Source organism: Sciurus vulgaris, assembly GCF_902686455.1.
Source record: "Sciurus vulgaris genome assembly, chromosome: 5".
Classification (NCBI taxonomy): domain Eukaryota; kingdom Metazoa; phylum Chordata; class Mammalia; order Rodentia; family Sciuridae; genus Sciurus; species Sciurus vulgaris.
This window is the reverse complement of record NC_136465.1, coordinates 52,398,217-52,420,633: the sequence shown is the minus strand read 5'-3', so window position 1 is coordinate 52,420,633 and position 22,417 is coordinate 52,398,217. Positions and strand designations below refer to the sequence as shown.

Genomic DNA, 22,417 nt, shown 5'->3' with positions numbered 1-22,417 from the left:
TTTCTACCCATTCCTCTCCCTTAACCATCCAATGCAAGTTTAAGCCATGTATAAGGAATGACGCTGAGGGCAGTGGCCATGGAAGAGGGTGACCCAGCACCGATATTCGTAGTTTCTATCCCGGAGATGCCAATAAATAGGGTGACATGACTAAAAGTCATTCAAGAAACAAGAGTGGTCAATTCAAAGCAGAATTGCTGCCACACAATTTAACATCCCATTGTGTCCCGAATAAGGTAGGAGCTCCCAGGAGGAAACTGTGAGGAAGGGAAAGCCCAGTGGCCTGATATGGGAGCCACGTTATACACAGAGATACCAATACTAACACAAGCACACACATCCCAACACCTTCACTCACACACAGTGATATCAGTCTCACCAACACCGCACACACAGCCACACACAGACACACATATACACCCTAAAAAGAGTTGTGCTCCAAAAATCAACTCAAAATGGATCAAAGACCTAGGAACTACTCCCAGAAGAAAACATAAGGTCAACACGCCAGCACATGGGCATAGACAATGACTTTCTCAACAGGAGCCCTAAAGCTCAGGAAATAATGCCAAAAGTTAATAAATGGGATGGCATCAAAAGTCTTCTGTACAGCAAAGAAAACAATCAGGAATGTAAAGACTGAACCTACAGAATGGGAGGAAAAAAATCTTTGCTAGCTACTTTTCTGATACAGGATTAATATCTAGAATATATAAAGAATTCAAAAAACTCTACACCAAAAAAAATCAAACAACTCAATTATTAAGTGGGCAAATGAATTAAATAGACACTTCTCAAAAAAAGAAGGATTAATGGCCAAGAAATATATGAAAAGATGTTCAACAATTGACAATTAGGATTGATATTTAGGAAAATACAACTCAAAACTACACCGTGATTTTACCTCACACCAGTCAGAATGGCAGTCATCAAGAATACAAATAATAATAAATTCTAGACTGGTTGTGGAGAAAAAAGTATACTTTTACACTGTTTGGTGGGATTGTAAATTAGTACAAATACTATGGAAATCAGTATGGAGGTTCCTCAAAAGGCTAAGCATGTGACCCAGATACACCACTCCTTGGTATTTACTCTGAAGAATTAAAGTCATACTGCAGTGATACATACATACCCATGTTTATAACAGCATAATTCACAATTAGCCAAACTGGAACCAGCTGAGGTGTTCGTCAATGGAACGAAATAGAGAAAGAATATGTGGTATATACAAAATGGGGTTTTATTAGCCAAAAAGAAAAATGAAATCATGCCATTTGCAGGAAAATGGATGAAACTGGAGATCATCATGTTAAGAGAAATGAATCAAACTCACAAGGTTAAAGGTCGTATGTTTTTTCTCATATGCAGAAACTAGAGAGGAAAAAGGAAAAGAAAGATGGAAGTGGATCTCCTAAAAATCAAAAGGAGGTCAGTAGAGGAAAGGGCAAAAGGGTAGAAGGTGTGGGTGGAGAAGGGAAGTGCCGGGGAACGGTAATGGTCAAATTATATTGTTACATTGTGTATTGTGTGCATGTACAAATGTGTAACCACATATCCCATCAGTGTGTACAATTATAATGCACCAATAAAAAATTTGGAAAAAAAAAAAAAAAAAAAAAGTCAATGCTCTGCTCACCAGGCACAGTGGTACACATCTGTAATCCCAAGGACTCAGGAGGTTGAGGCAAGAGGATCAAAAGTTCAAGGTCAGCCTGGGCAATTTAGCAAGAACTGTCTTAAAATAAAAAGGGCTATGAGTGTAATTCAGAGGTAAAGCACCCCTGAACTCAATCCCCAGTATTGCAAAGACACACCACACACACACACACACACACACACACACACACACACACACACGCCTGCACGTGATGATTTTTGTTTTTTTTAACATTCCTCCCCTTAAAAAATGAGAAGTGGAACAAAATCCAAATTACAGAGCCTCTTAAAGAAGTTTAGTGGCCCATGACTGAATTATAATATGTCCTCATCCTTTTGCTCCTTTCCAAGCAGGTTTTATGTGCATCCTGTAAGAAAATGTACCCCAAGTTCTAGGAGGGTTGGATTGTTTAAAGAGAGAGAAACTTAATGTTCATGGGAGGTAGTCACTGGAGTTTCAGATGGAATTGAAAAGCCAAGCTTGGAGGTTTGTAGCAGAATTCCTAGTGTTCTCTGTCGATGTACATTTATTCCTGTAAATGAATGCTGGTCTTTTATGTACCCTGGCTCATTTTCAGCACAGGTCAAGTTCAAATGCTTCGTGCAGGCTGGACAGTAACTGGGCCTTGAGGAAGTCCAGGTGGTTCTGATTAGGTCTGGAAGCACATGACTCGTCCAATAGAGAACCCAATCAATTCCAGAGGTCTAAGTTCCTGTCTCTGCCTGCTAGGTCCAAGTTTCATTCCTGAAGGAATGTGATTTCCCGGTTTAGAAACAGAATCTTTGATTCCTTCTTCCCACCTACCCTTCCCACAAAAAGTCACCAAGAAAAAAAAAAAAAAAAAAACTGGCTTGAAATAGAGGCCCCAGAGGTTTGTTTGGACATCACCCCCCCTTTGTAAATCAACATTTTAATGAGTTAAGTGCACATGAAGCAGAAACACAAGGGTCACATTTCCTCTGAAATACTTGGGGGTGGGGGTGCAAAATGCACTCCAAATTTGGCCTAATCCAAATTCAGGAGGCAATCCAGGCCCTAGTCAAGTCTCCCTTTCCTAATGTTTGGTTCGGTAACTGAGCATGGTTCCCTCCAGTCCTCAGCTGGGTGAGAGCAAGGGGGTGGCCACAGCCCTGAATCCCTGCAGCCAGCACACACATGAGACAGCAGCAGCCACCTTGGATAATCAATACCAAGAATGCCAACTGTCAGGCAGAATGGAAAGCAAGCAACAGTGAAAACAATGAAAGGCTCTGACATGGAAATTTCAGCAGGAAACAAGCAATTACATGAGAACAAACATTCTGAATGCCACTCACAATCATCTGAACACATAACAGTGATCATTAAAACAATAGCCACAAGAGCCAAAGTCCCTTGCACCTTGAGGAAAAAAAATAGTCTTCTGGAGGTGGAGCTGTGACCCTGTCCCAAGGCACATGTTCAACCGTGTGTGTGTGTGTGTGTGTGTGTGTGTGTCTGTGTATGTGCTTTTTAAAACACATGAGTTTTATTTGACTTGATTTAAAAGCTGGATCTCTTCCCCCCAATCCCCCGCAGTTGAATCCACTCCTCCTGCACGAACACGTTTCCATCCACCAGGCAGGGAGGAGGAACTATTCAAGAAGAGAGGGTTTTCTCTGGGTCTGCTGTAGGTTTAGTCTGAGGATTGCTGGAAAATATGTAGATGAGGAGAAAAGACTTGTCACCCAGTACAGAGCTGTGCTCCCCAGCTCAGGATAGAAGTAGGGTCATAATGAAGAGGAACTCTTCATTTGCTAGGAATCAAATGGGAACACACCATTTTCCTTTGTCCTTTTTCTTCATCAAGATTCAGGACAAAGTCAAGATAGTTTCTAATGTTGAAGGATGAGTTCTCTTTCCCTCCAACCAATTGAATGGAAATAAATGCAAGACTGTGTCCTGGTGCACATCTAACCTGTTCCTACTTTGTCTCCATCATGAGGTATCATCATCACCAATCTCCAGCCTCCTATCATTAATGGCTGTCAGTTCTGGCACTGCAGGGAGGAGGCATCCAAAAGTCAGGAGGCAGCCTAGGAGAACTGAGAGGATGCAGAGAGTTGACACATGACCGCGGCTGGCAAGTGGGGAAACTAAGCAGGCTTCATGCTGACATTAATTACAATTTATAGGCTCGTGCTTATTTGTTTTCTCTAGCCAACTACTGGCTGCCTCCTCCTGTTTTTCCTCCTCTGCAGGAACCTTGGGCCTCCCCAAGCCTGGCCCAAGTCAAGACCCAATTTGCCATGCCAGAGGGAGGTACTGCTGCTAGAAGTCATTGAGTAACCTACCAAGACTAGCAGCCAAATTTGGATTCCTAGTGGCCTTAGATGCCAGCCTTGGGAGGGAAAACTGACCCCTGAGGAATCCAATTAATTCTGTGGTACCCGCCCTGGTTGTCCCTGGGCCACATTGTGAAATAGTCACTTGGGTCTTGGCACATAATTTCTTTATTCCTTCAGATGAGGGACTTAATCCACTAAGTGAAACTACCTAGTTGTCTGGAGAACTAGACAGGAAAAATGAAAACCGAAGCCCTTAAGCCAAGCCCCTGTCAGTCCCCATCTATTCCCAGGTTTAAATGGTGATGATGGATGCTAGTGTGGATCAACAAAGAATGCAAAAAGATGGGACTGTGTACAAAGAAATCCAGCAGTATCTACATTTTCTTTCTGATTCTCTTTCTTGGAAGGAAATCTAAAGTGCATTTCTGGATTTTGATTGTGTTCTTTAAGTCCCGACACCAAGGGAATCTCAGGGAAGCTGTGGCCCATGGCACCATCCAATGCATGGGCTTCCTGAAGGGGAGTGGGAGACAAGAACTTTTCCTTGGAAGTCACAACTGCCCACAGTAAACTCAGCTGAAATCCCCAGAACGGGACCATGTGGATTCTGAATCCTCCACCTCCAACCCCATCCACCAATTCCTGGCGTTCAGGTGACGGGAAGAGCAACTTAATTAAAAACACACAGTGGGGTTTCAGCTGTGGAAAATTGCTGGATCCCTTCTCCTTCTTCCCACCTCCTCTTTCTCAAACACACACATGTAACTTTCCCTCCCTTTATTTAAGCAAACAACTCTCTCCATGATTAAGCACAGCCCCTTCTTATCTAAATAGTCCACAGATGTATGAAGACACAGGAGCTTTCTGCTCCTATTTGGAGCTTGTTCTGGTACCCATCTCCTCCAAATCTACAAAAAGCAGCCTTCGTTGGCCTGTGCTGACAGAAATTCCTAATGCCTGCTGCCCCAGTAAATCAGCCCTGCATGGCAGGCTGTCCTCAATTTATCAGAAGTGGGATTTCCCCTCCAAATACTTCAGTCACCCTGCCTTTCCCAGCTCCTCCCTTAACCTGAGTTTGAAACTGCCCAGATGTAAGCAAATGGAACATGAAAAGTCTCAATTCCATTGTCAAATTCCTGTACTTTAGCTGCCTGGGTATATACCACCAGTTGGTTAACTATGACAATCCCTGTGGATCTGAGGGTGAGTGGGGCAGGGCATGGGGAAGTCTGAAAAAGGACACAGCTTGGAATTCTAGTTTGCTGAGGAGGCAAAAAAAGAAAAAAAAAAAAATGCAGTGTGGCGGGGTGGGGGAGGGGAGGTGTATCTGCAAGTTTCCAGAGTAAGCAGTCTTAGGGAAAAGAATCAATCCTGAAGGGGCTGAAATCTAAAGCTGAGGGTAGAGGACTTGCCTAGCAAGCAATAAAATCTAGGGACAGAAGCGTGGCTCAGAGGCAATGCACTTGGCATGCACAAAACCTTGTGGGGTGGGAATCAAATAGTTTAAGACTGGTCCCCAGCTTTGAGTTTATAATCAGCAATAACCAGCACTCACTCCGGTTTATCTTCTCAGCCCAAAGCATGGCTCATATTTTGAGTCCCTAGGACATAGGTTCTACACAGGGATCCCAGAGATGGCATTATCACAACAGGAGCAAGGACACCACCAGTCCATTAGAGTGTCCCTACCTAAAGTGTGTTATGCAGAATGCTCCACCTCAGACCTACCATGTCAGAATCTGCATTTTAACATGAGCTACTACAAGATTCATGTGCATATTAAAATCCAGGAAACACTCTGGAGAGCCAGATGTATCCAATCCTAAAGAGAAGAATAAAGTCTCATTCCCTCCCATATGTAACTTACTTTTAATAACTAATACCCAGGAAAAATAATCCACCAAACTTCAGACTGAATGGCAGCAATATGACATATGCAGGTAGGGGAAAGGAAGAAAACAAAATAATCCCTTGCCTCCCATCCCAAGTCAGTTATCCTATTAGAATGTTTTGCAAAGATGCAGTGGACTAGGGATGCCTGAAAACCTAAATGTGTGAGTTACAAGTTCAAAGCCCATCACAAACCTTCCTAATCAGAATATCTAGGGGTAGAAGCTATAATAATGGATGAGCAAGCTCCCTTCAGTGATACTTATCCCTATTAAAACTTAAGAATGGTTCTTTCCTGTGATTGCTATAGGATGATGGATACAGATTTATCTCCCATGGGAACAAGTGGGAATTGCCAGCATTTCTGGATCCAATGTGGGAAGATGACCTTTTAGAAGACCAACCTTACTTGGAGGACATTCTGACCTATGACTCTTATTACCCAAAGGTAGGGAAGCACCTGTGTAGTTCATTAAGTGGGCTGTGTGCTGTGCAGTTTGAGGGCAAGTTCTTGGTGCTGCCAGCATCCCTGAGCATAAGACCTGAGCAGTTCTTGGGTACCCCAAACTCCAGGCCACTCTGGCAGCTGCAGCTGAGATGCCTTTATGCACAGTTCATTGTCCTTGTGCTGGTTTGTTAAAAAGAAACTAGTTCAAGAGAGCACTAGAAAATTCTAAGTCAGGAGTGATGGGGCTTCAGGGTCAGCAGTGACAAGGACATCTATGCCCAGTGTAGAAGAAATTTTCTTTCTTATTAACCACAGGGGAACTAGAAGTAAATGCTAATGTCTCACCTGGCTGTGCTAACATCCCATCATTTCACCAGTCAGGGACATTAGTATATGAACATCTTTCTGTGCCAGATTCTATTGTAATAGAATCTTAGAAGTCTTCATAGACTGATTTTAAAAATGCTGTTTCTGTGATTGGGTGTGAGGTTTGGGGTGATTTGGGGACATATGCTCACTTTGGGGCAAAATGCCAGTTGTCTCAGGTTTTGAGATACTTTATCAATCAGGAACTACTTCATATGAAGTTATTACTGCAATTGTTTACAGAATTAAAAGTCACATGGAAGCGTTCCTTAGGCAAGAAAACTACAGCCTGATAGGAAACAGCTTGGACTCAGCAGTGTGACACTCAGGGTTCAAAAGGAAGCTCAGCCGTAATTCAGACCCTGTGCCTACCCAGGTGCTGGGTTCTAACTCCAGCACCACCAATGACCTACAGGTCCCCTGAGAAGTCCTGGCCACATCACATCTTAGATTCTTCATCTGTAAAGAAGGAAGGCATGATCTTCTCTAACGTCTCATGCAGGTCCAACAATCCAGACACAAACAAGTTTTCAAGTCCTAGCTAGTAATCTGAACACTGATTTGGGCCAGAGGGGAAAGAGCATCTGAAACCAAAAACATGGAACAGAAACTCAGGCAAAGTTGGAAACTGCACTCTTGTAGAGTAAGTATTTAACCTCTCTCAATCCGAAACACACAGCTAGTAACGCTTCAGGCGATTATTCATAGGAGCATATGCTAAATGCAGAGCAAGTGTAGGGGAACTTTCAGTGCATCCCAGGGGTCTTCCCCAGCCCACCCACACCATGTCACCGCACCCAGAAAACAGCTGAACTGGAACCAGAAAACATTACTGAAACAAGAGCCAGTGGGTATGTGTGCAGTGGAAGAAGATGACAAGTGTATGATTGTGGGGTGGGGGACAGGGAATCACAATTCACACTATCGTTGATTAATTGAGTGATTTTAGTCAAGTGAATACATGGCAGGAAAAGCATGAAAATAAAATGAACACATACGGGAATTACTATTAACATAAGTGATAACATCAAAACATCTGGTAAAATGCACTTAAAAAAACAACACAAATGAAATGGAATGTAAAACATTTTCACAGTATTCAAAGCTTGTGTAAAAGATTTAGACTCTAAGAAAGGAGGACTACAAAGGAACTCAAGGAAACGGGAATTTTATCTGTGTCCTGCAAATCTTCTGACAACAGGTCAGAACAGCCAGCACATTATTCTGGGGAAATTGTCTAAGGTGCACTTCTAAAACAGCTCACTCACTGAGCTCAACACATCTATGAAGTTGCAACAGAGCAACTAGCTACATGGAGTCTGATGAGAAAAACAGATTCTAGGTTTGGGAAATGGGATTTCTGTAATTTACAGATCCGAATGAAAACTGGAGCTCTGATTGGATTCTGCCCTGGGGAGAACTTGGTGCTAATCCACCAACACCAAGAGCCAAGTGTTACACAGGATATCTTAAAAATAAAATGTTCTTGGAATTATCAGCTCCCATGCTATCTTCTAAGATAACTACTAATATTCTTCAAAGATTTAGCTGCGATCTGCCAACGGCCTCATGGGACTCTCTCCAGAATGATTTTAAAGCTTCACAAATCCAACTTTTGCACTAGCAAAAACTATCCTCTTTTGGAAACCAATGACTAAATCAATGAGTCTGTACATTGGTTTTGTTATATCCTTTGTTGAAAAAAACAACAGCTGGCAATAATGCAACTTTGGGCCCATAGATGGTCACCCTTTTCGTCCTGAAATTGCTGATGCAGTAGAGACAAAGCTGGTATGTATCTAAATTCTTCACCAAAGTATACAGTCAAACCTAAAGACCAGGGACCCTGTGGCTGGGGTAAAATGTGCAGCTGTGGTTCACATTGCCAAGTTATTTTAAATCCTTTCCAAAAAAGTTCCTTCCTACCTGAGAATTCCCATTTACAGAGTGCACAGCATGGCCACCTGCTCTTCCTTACTCTTTCATGGTAACTGCTGGTATCCCAGATAAATCCCTCTGTGACGGTCCCTAAACACAGAAAGGGCCCCAATGCATAACACACTTTGTCAAAATGTGCATTAGATCCATAACAATCACTGAGCTCTTGACTTAATCCACAAAAATGAAGGCCCAAATCCATGTACTCGTGAACTTGCTCTATCAGTTGGACAATGGAAAGTATAATATTTCTAATTACTAATATATATACATTTTTAAATCATACAAAATTATAGGCAAATCATTTAAGTCCCCCAAAACTTTAAAGATAAGAGAGTGTTAAAGTGTTAAATTGATGGGATTACTAATTATGGGAGGTTAATTACATCAGGATCACTCTCAGGTAGGTAACTAAGTTGGCATGCTGATTTTCAGACTGGAGTTTTCCAGAATTAACAGAATCTTCCAGTGCTTCTGTCAGTCCAGGGCCATTAGGGTAATTGACACCTGACAGCTTCACTGCTACATCTGGATTGGGTATGAATATTTGCCCAGAGGGGCAACCACTAAGGTCCTTGAGATGTGATAGGGAATCAAGAATCAGGCTTTGGCAGAAGAAATTAACGTTGTTATTATTATTATGTTTTTAGAATTACTTGCTCTACATTGGACAACAGAAGTAAAGTGGTTTAAGAGAAATGTTTTATTTATATCACTTATTAGGCATAATGACTTTGAGAAACATCTCCTGGCACTTAGGAAAAAACTGCAGAGATGGTTTGCCTCTGAAACTGTTTTCTTGGATGGGGACATTTGTGTCAACTTTCCCTTGGAAGAAATGGGGTGGGGGAGTACAAAAGTAAAACGTGGAGGGTGTCAGACAGGCAGGATGTTTGAAATTTCTTAGATCTAAAGGAAACCAAGTTTAACGGAATCAGTTCCTTCACAGGAGAGCAAAGTTTGGGAAGCACTAGGAATTTTGTCAGTGTTGCATTAGCTCCAGGGCATCTGAGAACTCACAAAGGAGGACCTCGAATCCACCTCCACCTGAAAAGGCCCAGTGAAGGAGCTTCTCATGTGGATCAGGAGACCTTGGTCTTGATTCACCTTTCAAATGCCCAATGTAGACTTTTTTTAAAACCTTGAAAAATCAGTACATTTTTTGTCATCATCTTTGTTCTTTTAAAATGTGAAATGAATGTGTGAAATGAGACTATGAAGCTCTTTACCCAATTTCACAATTTACCCTGACTAGTAATTTAGTGAAGAATTCAAACATTCTTTTCTTCTTTATGTTTTTGGAAAACAACAAACCATTGCCTTCTCAGCTTGAAAATCCTCGTCTCTCTTGTGCCCACTGTGTTCCTCTCCTGAAAGCGAAAACATGTCGCCCTGCATGTGGGTGGAAATGAGGTCATGCACAAGGTGGACATGAACAGCGGTGCATCTGAGACTGGCCAATTCATATCCAAAGAGGATCCCACGGGAGAATCTAGAGCAGAGCAGGCAATGACCTCTCTTCTAGTCACTTTGTTCTCACTACTACCTACTGCACCTGCACTTTTCATCCCTGCACCTATTACTTTCAGAAGTTATCTTAAACGACAAGTGCAGTGTATGTGTTTCTATCTGAAGCAGAGAGATCATTCTGGAACTGAAAACAATGCAATTTACCAACACTCAGAATTTCCTAGTTCCAGAGGCACAGATTGGTTGGGAAGCCCATAAGCAATTTACAACAACACTAGGAAAGATGCAGAACTTAGTTTCTGCTGCCCTCTCTCACTTTTTGCCCCATACCTCTTTTTCATGTTTGTTTGTTTTCACTGGCAAAAAATATTTTAGTGACTGTGTCTCTGAATAAACAGTGGCTACTATTCCACCTGCAGATCTTAAAAGCCTTCCTAATCTAAATGGCCCTTTCCTTACCTGGACATGGCTACACTGGGGTCTGGAGTGTGGCTACGAAGGGAAGGGAGTGGGAATACTGCAAGAACAAAGCCAGCCGGGTGGCAAGGTCCACTACCAACAGGAGCAGTGTGTGGGAACCCCCGGGTTCCAGGGTCGTCCGCTCTTCCCCCGTCCCTCACCCCACCCACGGCTCCCTCCCCAACCCACCCCGTGAGAATCACTTAAAGACCGACTGAAAAGTGGGGCATTCGTGATTTTTCATTTTCTTCATGAAGTTTTTGAACTCCTTGTTTTTCTTGTCCCACTTGTGAATGGCCGTCAGCAAGTACTGGCTCTTCACCTTGCGGCCCATGATGAGAAAGTGGTGGCTGAGGTTGTCCAGCTGGTGGCAGGGGCAGTCTGCCCCATTCTTCAGGAACAGCACCAGCTTCTTCAGCTCCTTCTTCTTGATGGGCCCCAACTTCAGGGGCTTCTTCTTCTTGGGGACAATCTTTTTGTCGCCATTTTCTTTTTTCACTTCTTTGATTTTCATCCTCAGTGCTATGGAGATGATGGGGGCAAAAAGGGAGAGAAGGGAAGACATAGCATTTTAGAACACAGTTATTCATCTAAAACAAAAACCCTAACATCTGGTTGAAGTGGAGAGTAACAGCAAGGAGAAAGAGGCAGTTCTAGAAATGAAAACCAAAGTCTCAGTCACTCACTAGGCTTCTGATTCTGACCCCTAGTTTTGTGGAGTCTAAGGACATCTCTGGAACTGCTATAGGGCACCCTAAGACTTCCAAATAAATTTTCATACCCAAATCATATTTCTTTTTTGTAAATTCCAAGTGACTCAGAATATCCTGCAATGCTTTCAGGGAAGAAGGGGGTCAAACCATCCCATTTAATGCATATAATCTAGTATTATAAATTCCAGCAAAGAAAAAAACTTACTCTGATTTTGTTGTTTAAGAGAAAGTAGATTCAAAAATTCCTTGGAAGTTGGGCCCTATAAATAAGGCAGACAGAGTCTGCCTTATTTCACATTCAGCAAGGGAAAGTTAAAGCACACTTTGAATTGTCAGGCTTAGGTGCATTAAACATCAACATCCAGCTTCAGCACAGGCAAGATCAGAGTTCTCATGGTTGTCTCTCCATGGAAGTTGGACAGTGGATACTGCTAAGGTTCTTCCAACTGAGAAGACCAACACAGAATAAAACTACTTTGACTTCCTGACAGATCAGAGCAAGCCCCAGTGAAGTTGTAGTGGATAAAACTAGGTGATGGTCTCTCCACAAACCCATATGGTACAAAGTTGCTTCTGTTCTCAACACAACCCCAGCAGAGAGGGAAAATAGGCTTACCCACCAACTCCCTCCCCCTTTTTTCTCTCTCTACAAATTTTGCCATAACTTGGAGTTGTTCTTGTGTGGGGGGAGGGTTGTTTTGTTTTGTTTTGTTTTTTGGTTCTGGGGATGAAACCCAGGGCCTCCCACATGCTGGGCAAGTGTTCTACCACTGAGATACACTCCCAGCCCTTAACATTATCTTTAACCTGTGGACCAGATCTTTCAGTGACAGCCAGATGGGGTCCATTGATAATGACAAGTTAGTATGAAAACACTCAATAAACTGTAAACACACTAATTATGTAGTGTCACTTTCACAATTGATTCCCCTTTAGGACTGGCCAACCCCAGGTATTTAGGAATTGGAAATCATTTTCAGGTGCCAATCACCAGATAATGTGGACATCCTTTGAAATCTTCTGAATTAAAAATTATCAAGGCCCTCTTTTTCATAACCCAAGGTTTCCACCTATACTCCATAAGAAGTTAATGATCATAAAAACATGTGGGATACCAGAAAGGGTTCTAAGTCTTTTGCATGTGTTTCCTCAATCAATCCTAATAATTTCATCAGGAAGGTACAATTATTTTCCCCAACAAAGAGATGAGAAAACTGAGGCTTGAGGAGTTAAATTGACTTGCCCAAAATCATCAATCCTAACAAATTGTGTGTTAGTCAGTTTACCATCACTGTAACAAGTATCTGAGCTAGTAAACTTATAAGGAGGAAAGGTCCATTGGGTTCACAGTTTCAGAGGTTCTGGGACATGTCAAATTGCCCCCATTGCTTTACTGAGGCAGTACTTAATGGTGGAAGCAGGCTGCTCACCTCATGATGGCTAGGAAGCAAAAAGAGAAAGAAAGAAGAAGGGTGGAGGCCCCAATATCCTCTTCCAGGCTATGGGAACCAATGGTCTAACTTCCTCTCATTGGGACTCACCTCCTACAGGTTCTACCATCTCCCAGAGGTGCCACAGGCTGGGGACTGAGCCATCAAGACATGGGCCTTTGGGGACACTTATCCAAACTGCAGCACCATGTCTGATTGTGCACTTTTAATCACTATGCTATATCCCTGCTGACTCTGTGGTTCCAGAATTCTTTATAACAAACCCCAAACTTAAAAGTGCTCATTAAAAAGACTGAGAAAATAAGGGGGAGGAATTCAAACACTCTTCCCACATTTTAAAGTGGAGTGGTGAAAGAGTTCCTGGGGCTGAAAGAGACTACCCTAGCAAAGGATTACATTAGCAAAGACTTTGTTATTTAATATTTGGTTGATTAGAAAACCACACCCTTGGCTAACCCACAAGCAAAAAGAAGGGCAAAATCTGTAATGAATGTGTCAAAGTCAGTAAATTAAATCCTCTCCCACTGTTTTCTTTTTCTGACGAAAGGAGTTCCAGATCTTGATGCCTACTTAACTCAAGCCCCATATAATAACCTGGGCCTGAGAAATGCCTCACCCCAAGGGTAGCGGAAAGGTCAGAACTGGGTATTAATGAGCAGACTGCTCTAGCTGAGGATTAAGATTGACCTCCAAGTTGTCCCAGGCTGCCCAGCACACAGGAGTGAGTTGAGCACAGCTTCCCGATGAGTTTGCATTTTCAAACTCTATCCCTTGCTTGAGTCAGTGATTGCCCAGGGTTTGGGATTATGCTTAGCTCCTACCCCATGGTGGACAGAGCACATGGGAACCAACAGGTGGGAGTGCAGTTAAGGGAAAGTAGCAGAGACCATCCCTCAAAGGCCTCGCCCCAGACATGCCTGAACAGGCCCACACCTGGCTTAGCTTCCACCGCTGCCTTACAAACCCTGAAGGAAGTGGTGATTCACTTGAGAGAGGACTTCACCTGTTCCAGCATGTGGCTTACTGAAATAAGAAAAATTCTCAGTGAGGTCAAGTGAGGGACCAGCAAGAAAAGACTCAGTGCCCAGTCCACAGCAGAGACAAGTCTCATCTCTGCCTCCCCTCTGCAGAACACAGCGATAGGAATGGGAGGAAGCACTTGCTATAGTTTGGATCTTAAACACCTGCCAAGGCCCACGTGTTAAAAACCTGCCATTCCTTGGTGGTGGTGGAATCTTTGAGAGGTGGAGCAGGAGGTGTTTAGGTCACTGGGGGGCACGCCCTTGCAGGAGATGATTGGGCCCCAACCCCTTCCTCTTCTGCTACTTTTTGTTTCCTGGTCTTGAGGTCAGTGGTTTTGCTCAGTCATGTGTTCCTGCCATAATGTGCTGCCTCACCCACAGCAATGGAACCAAGTGAACATGTACTGGATCTCCAAAACTGTGATCCAAAAATAAACCTTTTCTCTTTATAGTAATAGGAAGCTGGCTAACACACCAATTTACCAAAGAAAGACTGCAAAAGGTACCACATGGAAGCAAGGGAGTAAAAACAATTCTATACCTCTCCCTAGACCCTCCAAAAAGTGGCCCAGATTATTAGATAAGTCCCAACCTACTTTCCAAAGTCTAATGCTTGGAACCAAGTGTTGCCATAGGCGTGACCAAATACATCACCAGGAGAGACTAATGGGTGCACCAGCTGACAACGAAGGTACTCTCTTTTCTGCAGAAAAGTGAGCCATCATTCACTGAGTAGCTGCCATGGGCTAAACTCTATAGATGAACATAGGATAGATGCTCTGCCTGTTAAGCAGAGCATGTTAAGTAGGCATCGTTATTATCTTATTACAATGAAAGAGATGGAATCAGACTCAGACTAAATCATGACAATGCAAGACCACAATTTGCAAGAGACACAATCAAGATTAAAACCCACACCTAAACCCATAGACTGTGTTCTCTCCTACTATACCATGACTCAGTTTAAAATATTGCTTCAATGGAAACTATTTCATTCTTTTGATTGTGTTGCTTTTAATCACAACTCAAATCAAACATTAATGTTTCTTTGCCATGACCGTGTAAAGGAATTTAGTTTACATAGGTGGGGGAACAGCAAGGGGAGAAGGGAAATCAGATGATGGAAATGTGTTATGCATTAGACTCTTTACTTCTTGCCATTTGGATCACTTTCTATTTTGAGGTGGAGAAAATAGGGAAGAAGGAACATATGGCCAGAAATTGCTAACATCTTTCCATCATTCAAGGGTTTATTTCAGGGATGCAGATTACCAGCAATGTTTGGATAGGCAATTACTTGTCTAAGGTTGATTTCCTATGCCTCATGGATGTATTTGCATCCCCCACCATGCTACACCCAGGAACGACTGGGACTGGGTGGGTGATGACCCAAGGACAGCCAGGGGCTGACCACCACTGCCTCCCCAATCCACTGTGCTAACATGCCTGGACCTCAGGGATTTTACCCCTGGCTGAACTCACAGTGCCAATGGTGGCAGAAGTCAGGGAGAAGACCCAGAAGTCAGGGACAGGTCAGGAAAAAGCTATTGCTGGCCAATGTTATGGGTCCTAGATTCTGTGTGACCTCAAAATTTGATTTTAAACACCTGGAGTCTCGGTTTTCCATCTGAAAGGTATAGAGCATAATCTGACCACTAGCGTGGCAGAATTACCATCCAGAGCATCCCAGGCTGGGCAAAACTGGGAAGCCAGCCCAATTCATCCTCAGCACTGTTCTCTACCATGGGTTTGATCTCATTGTGTGCCCTGCTTCCCCTGATGGAAAACACTACATCTAAACTCCATCTCAGACCCTTGATCTCAGTTACCTGTAACAGTTGGACCATGAACTGAAACAGAACAAAGTACAAAAAAAAAAAAAAAAAAAAAAAAAATCTGTTTTTTATTTTAACTTTAACAACTTAACGTCCTCTAAGAATGAGACATTGCTCCCACCTATTATTATCAGCAAGAATTCAGAGACCCAGAAACTTTAAAAACCAAAAACTTGAGGCTGCAATTAGGGACTTTCTGGGTCTTTCTCAGTCATCTCAAAACAAATAATCCCTTATGTTCGAATAGATCATTATAGTTTCACTGCATTTTCAGTCACTCAAACCATGTTTATTGTTCACAAATTATACTTCCTTGATAGACTTCCCACAAAGTTTGGCCATATTTCTGAGGCTGAGATGAATATCAGAAAAGTCATTCCACCCATCCCAAACCCACACTTTCTTCAAAACTGTCTATTCCTCCTGATTTGCCTGCTTCCACTAATGGTGCCACCATTCTTCCCATAACCTAGACAGAGTGCTCAAACACAAGGCAGACATCAGCCAAGGGCCAGCCATTTATATAACCAATAATCTGAAATTCCTGTAGGAATCTAAAAAGAAAATGATGGGGAAAGTAAGAATGGAGCTGAGTTAGGAACCCGACGTGTGACTCATTTGCTCACAGATAACAGTTACAATGAAGGGTATAGAGAAAAGAAGAGAAGGAAGGAACCCCAGGAAGCACCCTTGCTGGAGTGACAGCAGGGAGAAAATTTGTAAAAGTCATCAGATGCAAAGATTTAAAAAAGAAGAAGAAAAGAAAGAAAGAAACCAGGCAGCCCAGTGTCACAAAAGCCAGTGACAGGAAGCAGTTTTAAATGAAGGTGATGCCCCTCAACCCCCAATGCTGAAGAAGTTTGAGTCTGAAACTAGGTCACTTGACTTAGTGATCTGGGTCACTGATGCCCTATGGAAAGCCAAGATCTGAAGGGGCCAGGGTGAATTCCAGAGAGCTAAAAACCAACTGGAAGCAAAAACAAAGGCATGCCATACAGACAACCACTAGACTCCTGGAAACCTACAGTTACCACTGGCCAATTTTGGCCAAACAGATTGAGCAGGTACAAACATTTCCACTTCTTCTTTAAATCAATTTAAAATTATAGTTTAAAAAAGTTATAAAGATGTGCACAAAAATGGTAAGGGAAACAAGAATATATCAACAACATTTCGTATAGCAGAAAGCAAATGGATGATGGAACTAGGTTTGGCAGAGAAAATAAATGCAGAAATCTAGCTAGTTACAAGAGAGATGACAGGATGAATCAAGCTGATCCATACTTCAGGGTCCAGAGGTGGTCATGGACTGGGGACACAGGTATACTTGCATACCAGTATAATAAACACAGGGATTGGCATAAAGTCTGCATAGGGACACTCAGATCCACTCCCCTGAGATATGAATCCAAGTGACCATTCCCTCACCAGCTCCAAGAGTAGCCAATAGGTCTATCCTATACAGAAGGTTTGAACCAGAGACGTAGGAAAAAGGGCAGCGAAGTGCTACACAGACCCCAAAGGAATAAGTGAAAGTCTGCACAGTAAAAAATGGGCCCCTCAGAGTTTAGGACACTACATTTATGTCTCCCAGGCAGAAGACTGAATGCTTTCTCTCTAAAGAAACTAGTTGCTCAAAAGAAAAGACCTATGGGTCCCTGCTATCATCCCCCACCACCCCCCCCCAAAAAAAACCCTCTAAAATAAGGCCTAAAACTCATAGGCCCTGCATATAAACAAAGAGCTTCCAATTTCATACCTCACTCTTATATTCAAATGCATAGTCAAAAATTGGCAGGATTTAAGGAAATCTAAAAGTGAATGGCAGAGACCAAAACATTCAAAACAAATTTTTTAAAAATGTTTTTTCAGAAATAACAGAGACAATGCAGAAATCATGAGAACACTGTTTTTAAAAAATTACCTCCCATGTAGCTTAAGAAGCTATAAAAATGAAGAAGTAAACAAGAACACAAAGCATTCAAGCAAAGATTGAACATAAAAAAGGCCAAAGAAGGTTTAGAAAGGTTTTCCAAAATAGTTGTAGAGCAGGCTTAAAGCTCAATCAGTTCAGAATGAAGCAGGAGGTAAAAGGGCTCAAGCAAATGATCTGATGAAAATCTGCCAGAAAGGCAGGGGTTGAATTCATAACATGAACATAAGAAGCAGGACAAATAAAATTAGACTTTTAGTATCTCAAATACACACACACACACACACACACACACACACACACACAGGTGAAAAAAATGAAATGTAAATGTAATATACTTACTGGTTCAGCTGCAAATGATACCTACATAATTCCAATAAATTAAAAATTGAATACTAACTCAGTTAAAGTACTATATAACTACATTGGAAAAATAGTGCAAGGGAGAGAAATCTTTAACTTCAATAACAGATAAATATTAAATAATGTCTAAACATTAAAATCAAGAAATCAAACAACACACATGTCACATATTTGCTCCAGTTTGCTAAATATCACATGAAATTGTTAAAGTAGTTGAAAATTATTACTTTTGGGTCATGGGAATTTGGGGTGAGAAGACATAGGGTAGTGAATTGCAATTTTTTATTAAAAGCCATTGATTCCTATTTGACTTTTTAAACTGAATTTATTTTGAAGCAAAAATACTTTGGTTTTAAAAAGTTTATAGTCCAATAAATTATAAAATATAAATGAATCACACAATGTGAGACCATTCAAGAAATAAGAGATTACATTTTCAGGCCATCCATTCTCCAGTCAACTGGAGCAACTTGGCTTTAGTTGAGACTTCTTAGGGGTTTTGAATAAGAATTCTGCTTTTTCAACCTTTTGGATTTTTGGGGTTCAGGGTTCGAATTTAGAGGTGGAGTTTTGGTTTATTGTTTTGTTTTGTCCTTAAAGGGAACAAGAGAAAACCAACAGATCTAGTCAATCCCCATCAAGTTTCAGAATAAAAATTTTTTTAAAAATGTGGATTATTTACTTGTGAACTAGAAGGGACATTAAATTTCACTGGGATGTGCTCAAAAGTAACTTGCCTGAGGTCATACAGCTGGAGGTTCTCACAGCTCTGACTCCCACCTACTTGCCTAGCTCTCTGTTTAGAACTTTAGCTTTACTCCAGTAAGAGAGTTGAGAGGAGATGAATGGAGTCCCAGCAATGGTGGGGACACTGCACCAGCACTTGAATACATTCTCTCCAATATATGACAATGAAAAATCAACCAGGGGCAGATACTAGACTGCACACCCTGATTCTGAAGAGATCTGCATTTTTCCTAAATTGATTTCTCTTTCAGAGAGGTCCAAAATTCCCAAATAGATGACTTGAGGAACAGAGTAAGCCAATCACAGAGACAAGTAACCTCTTGACAAAGTGGCTTGTCACCAGCCAGGGACAACCAGCCATTTGGATTAGGTAGGGTGCACATATGGCACCCCAATGCATCAGCCCTGAAGGCCTGACTTATAGCCCTCCTACCACATGGAGCCTCCACATTGAGTCTATTCAGATAACAAAGCCTCAGGAAGCCATGAAGACAGAGGGACCCTATTTTCTGTTTCCTCTGCCTGGTTCACAAATCTTGGGTGGGCAACCCCAAGGCCTGAGGCAGAAAGCACCATTCTCAAATCAACTGTGCAAATGAGACTGGGAACAACGCTGGGTAGGGGCCCTTGACTCTGACAGACTGCAGCTTCTTTCCAATACTCAGCAGAGGGTCTGGGCACCATGTAGAGCTGGCTTTGAGGCATTAGGGCCCAAATGAGTCCTAGTGACAATGGCCTCCTGATGGCAGCTTAGCAGAACCCTCTGTTCCCAGCAGGAGCTGGTGTTTGGCATCATTAATTCGTTTAGCAGAGAAAGGAGCTGGCACTTTGTCACAATAACTCAGACTCCCTCCCCTGACCACAAACCACATGCTGCATATTTATATGCATTTACTGACTATAGCACATACACTACAAAATAAAAAAATCTAAAAAGATTGAAAGCAGCTTTTTTTCCTCTTATCTATAAGAAGCAGATGTACAAAATGCTTTTGAGTGACACTTTGGAGGCAAATTATTAAATTGAAGTTGTCCAGTTTTCTGGATCCTAGACACCTTAGGAAAGTGGTCAGGCAGGAGGGTAGAGTTTGCAAATTTACATGCCCCTCCCCAACATTCAGTTTACCCATTCACATTCATTCTCTCTCTTTCTCTCTCTCTCTCTCTCTCTCTCTCTCTCTCTCTCACACACACACACACACACACACACACACACACACACACACACACACTAGTAGCATCAATCTCCACCATCCAGAATCACACTGCCTAACTGCTTGATTTTGTGGATTGCGTAAATCCCTACTGACTTAAGCTAATGGTGCAAAATGAAAACCCACTTTGAGAGCAAAGTGCTGCCTGGTGTGATTTTATTTGGGAAAGCATGTGTGTCAGTGGCACTGGCAGCAAGAGCTTGGGTCTCACAGTACAACAAAGTAGAGCACTCTTCCCTTCCCAGGGCACTCCATCACCACCTCCACCTGCCAGTTCCCAAACCCTAAGCAGGAGGCAGAGGAGATGTGGAGAATCACTTAAAGGCCACCATTGGGACTGACTGAATTGTGGCTTCAAGTTCAGGCAAATCTGCCAAGGAAAACAGCTGTTCCTACACGGGGTTACTGGTTTTCCATCCCTCTTCATTCCACCTCCTGGGGTTCACCCAAATGGCAAGCTGAAGTGTGAGATGGTCTCTTGGAAGGAAAAAGATGGGGAGTGGGAGAGATGGCTTCAGAACCAATGAACTGGAAAAGCCATGAATTGTCCCCCCAGCACTGGAAAATACTTAAGACAAGTCTAACTTGAGCACCACCAGAATCACATGTAAAAATGGAGATGGCTGAGGTCCACCCCAGAGTGTCTGATTCAGAAGCAATGGGATGGGGGCCAAGAATTTGCATTTCTAACAGGGTCTCAAAAGAGGCTGATGCTGCTGGGCTGATGACCACACTTGGGAACCACAGATTTAAAGGATTTGAGGGTGGGGATAGGCTAGGCTCTTTGAATTATTACCTTAGTTATTCACAGTAGCATATTTTAAGAACTCTTTCTTGAATGTTTAAACAATCCAGGGGCTGAGGACAGCGCCCCCCACCCCCCACCCCATCCACAGAAGCTCAGACTGATGGCAGGAAGATCAGCATGAGCCTGTCCACTGCCCAGCATACCTTAGGCAACATGGTCTTGCACCATTTACGGAATTGCTAAGGATCATGAAACACTGGTTCCATAACTATAGAAACTTGCAAAGTCAGAAAACAAAGGCTCTGACAGCCAACAGGCAGCACATTTCAGAAGAAAGGATCCCAAATCCAGTCAGCAGACACCAGCTGACTAAACCCACTACTAACTTATTGTATAAACTTGAATGAATCACTTTCCTTCTCTGGATCTTAGTGTAACCATTTGCAAAACAAATGTGTTAGGCAAGTTCATCTCCATTTCCATCCCATCAATGGCAATCTAAATCTAAACCTTTATATTTCCTTCCTCTGTCTTAGAAATTTAATATTAAAGCCAAGACCATCCAAGAGGAAAAAACAAAATAAACAAACAAACAAAAAATAAAAACCCCTTGCCTGTTCACATCATTGAAAGACTTCACTTGCATGTACCAGAACCCAGGCCCAAGAGTACCAGTCTTGGTCATGAAACTGTCTAAACCCAAGGACAACCCCAGAAAAGGACCTGAAACACTTTAAGCACATCTAGCAGGCTGTATGCTATCTCATTTGACAGATGGCAAGAAGAGACCTTGGGCAGGTGCTGCATCCCCCTGAAGATGGGATCCCCCTAAAGAGGCTGTGAGTCCAGTGCCTCTGCACAATGGTGGCCACAGGCATATTTCAACTCTCCTCATTCTATTATTTTTGCAGTCCAATCCATTTAAAAGCAGAGAGTACACTCCAGGCAAAATGTATGCTCTTCCTCCCCATTCTTCAAGACAAGTTATAGTCCATCTTCTTCAGGAAGCCCCTAGCCAGTTCAAGTCTTGACCTTCATGGCCTTCCCTGTCTCAACCTTTGCATGATAATTTCCCAAGCATACCTTCTATGTCCTCCTCCCCACCGCAAGTTCCTGCACCCCTGTGCACTGACTAGTGCAATGCCTTACCAAGGAAGGGTTTCACTAACTGGATCTTTTCCCTCCCCAGGGCTTTCTAGGTATAAAATGATTCAGAGAGACATTCCATTGATTCATCATAAACTTTTGCTAAAGAAGCTAAAAAAAAAAAAAAGAAAAGAAAAGAAAAGAAAAAGTTTATGACCCAAATCCCTCATTCTAACCTTTATTCAATTCTCTTTTACTCTCCAAGCCCACTCCACCCTCAGAGGGTCCTAATCATAGGTTAAGTTTCTTCTTGCTCATTCACACATCTGACCCTGCCTGTCTATCCAACTTTCTACACTTGAATTGTCTTTTCTCTTTTTTTCCCCAGTTGTTCTGGGATTTATACTAACAGCAGGGAGGCTGGGAAGATGAGATTGCCTTGGCAGCCTGCCCCAATTCTGGCCCTTGGCAAGCACCAAAGTCCAGTCTGGGCCCACGACACATAACTTCCCATCCATCAGACAGGCAGCACCTGGCTTCACTGCAAACCTGGAGATCGTTATAACGAGGGGACAGAACACATATGGCTGTCCTATCACCCACCCAGCAAAGGCCCACCGGAAACAGACACGTCTGGTTGCATGTCAACATACTTCAAACAGAACAGAGGTTCCTCTAGTTTCTTGGAGCTGAAATCAGTCTTGGTCTGAAATAGATTTGCTTGGAGCCAAGAACCTAAAAAGTGAACTATAGTCAGCAACAGCCCTG

The 22,417-nt window shown here is 42.5% G+C and overlaps 1 protein-coding gene across 1 annotated transcript in view; it reads right to left on the bottom strand.

Annotated features, from left to right (window-relative positions):
- Nucleotides 1–5,816: 5,816 nt before the first annotated feature.
- Nucleotides 5,817–22,417, bottom strand: part of SFRP1 (secreted frizzled related protein 1) — a 44,701-nt gene continuing 28,100 nt past the window's right edge. Inside the window, exon 3 of the mRNA XM_079141055.1 lies at nucleotides 5,817–11,059. Within this exon, the coding sequence (XP_078997181.1) occupies nucleotides 10,737–11,059 (323 nt within the window). The 3' untranslated portion in view covers nucleotides 5,817–10,736. The remainder of the gene's footprint in view (nucleotides 11,060–22,417) is intronic.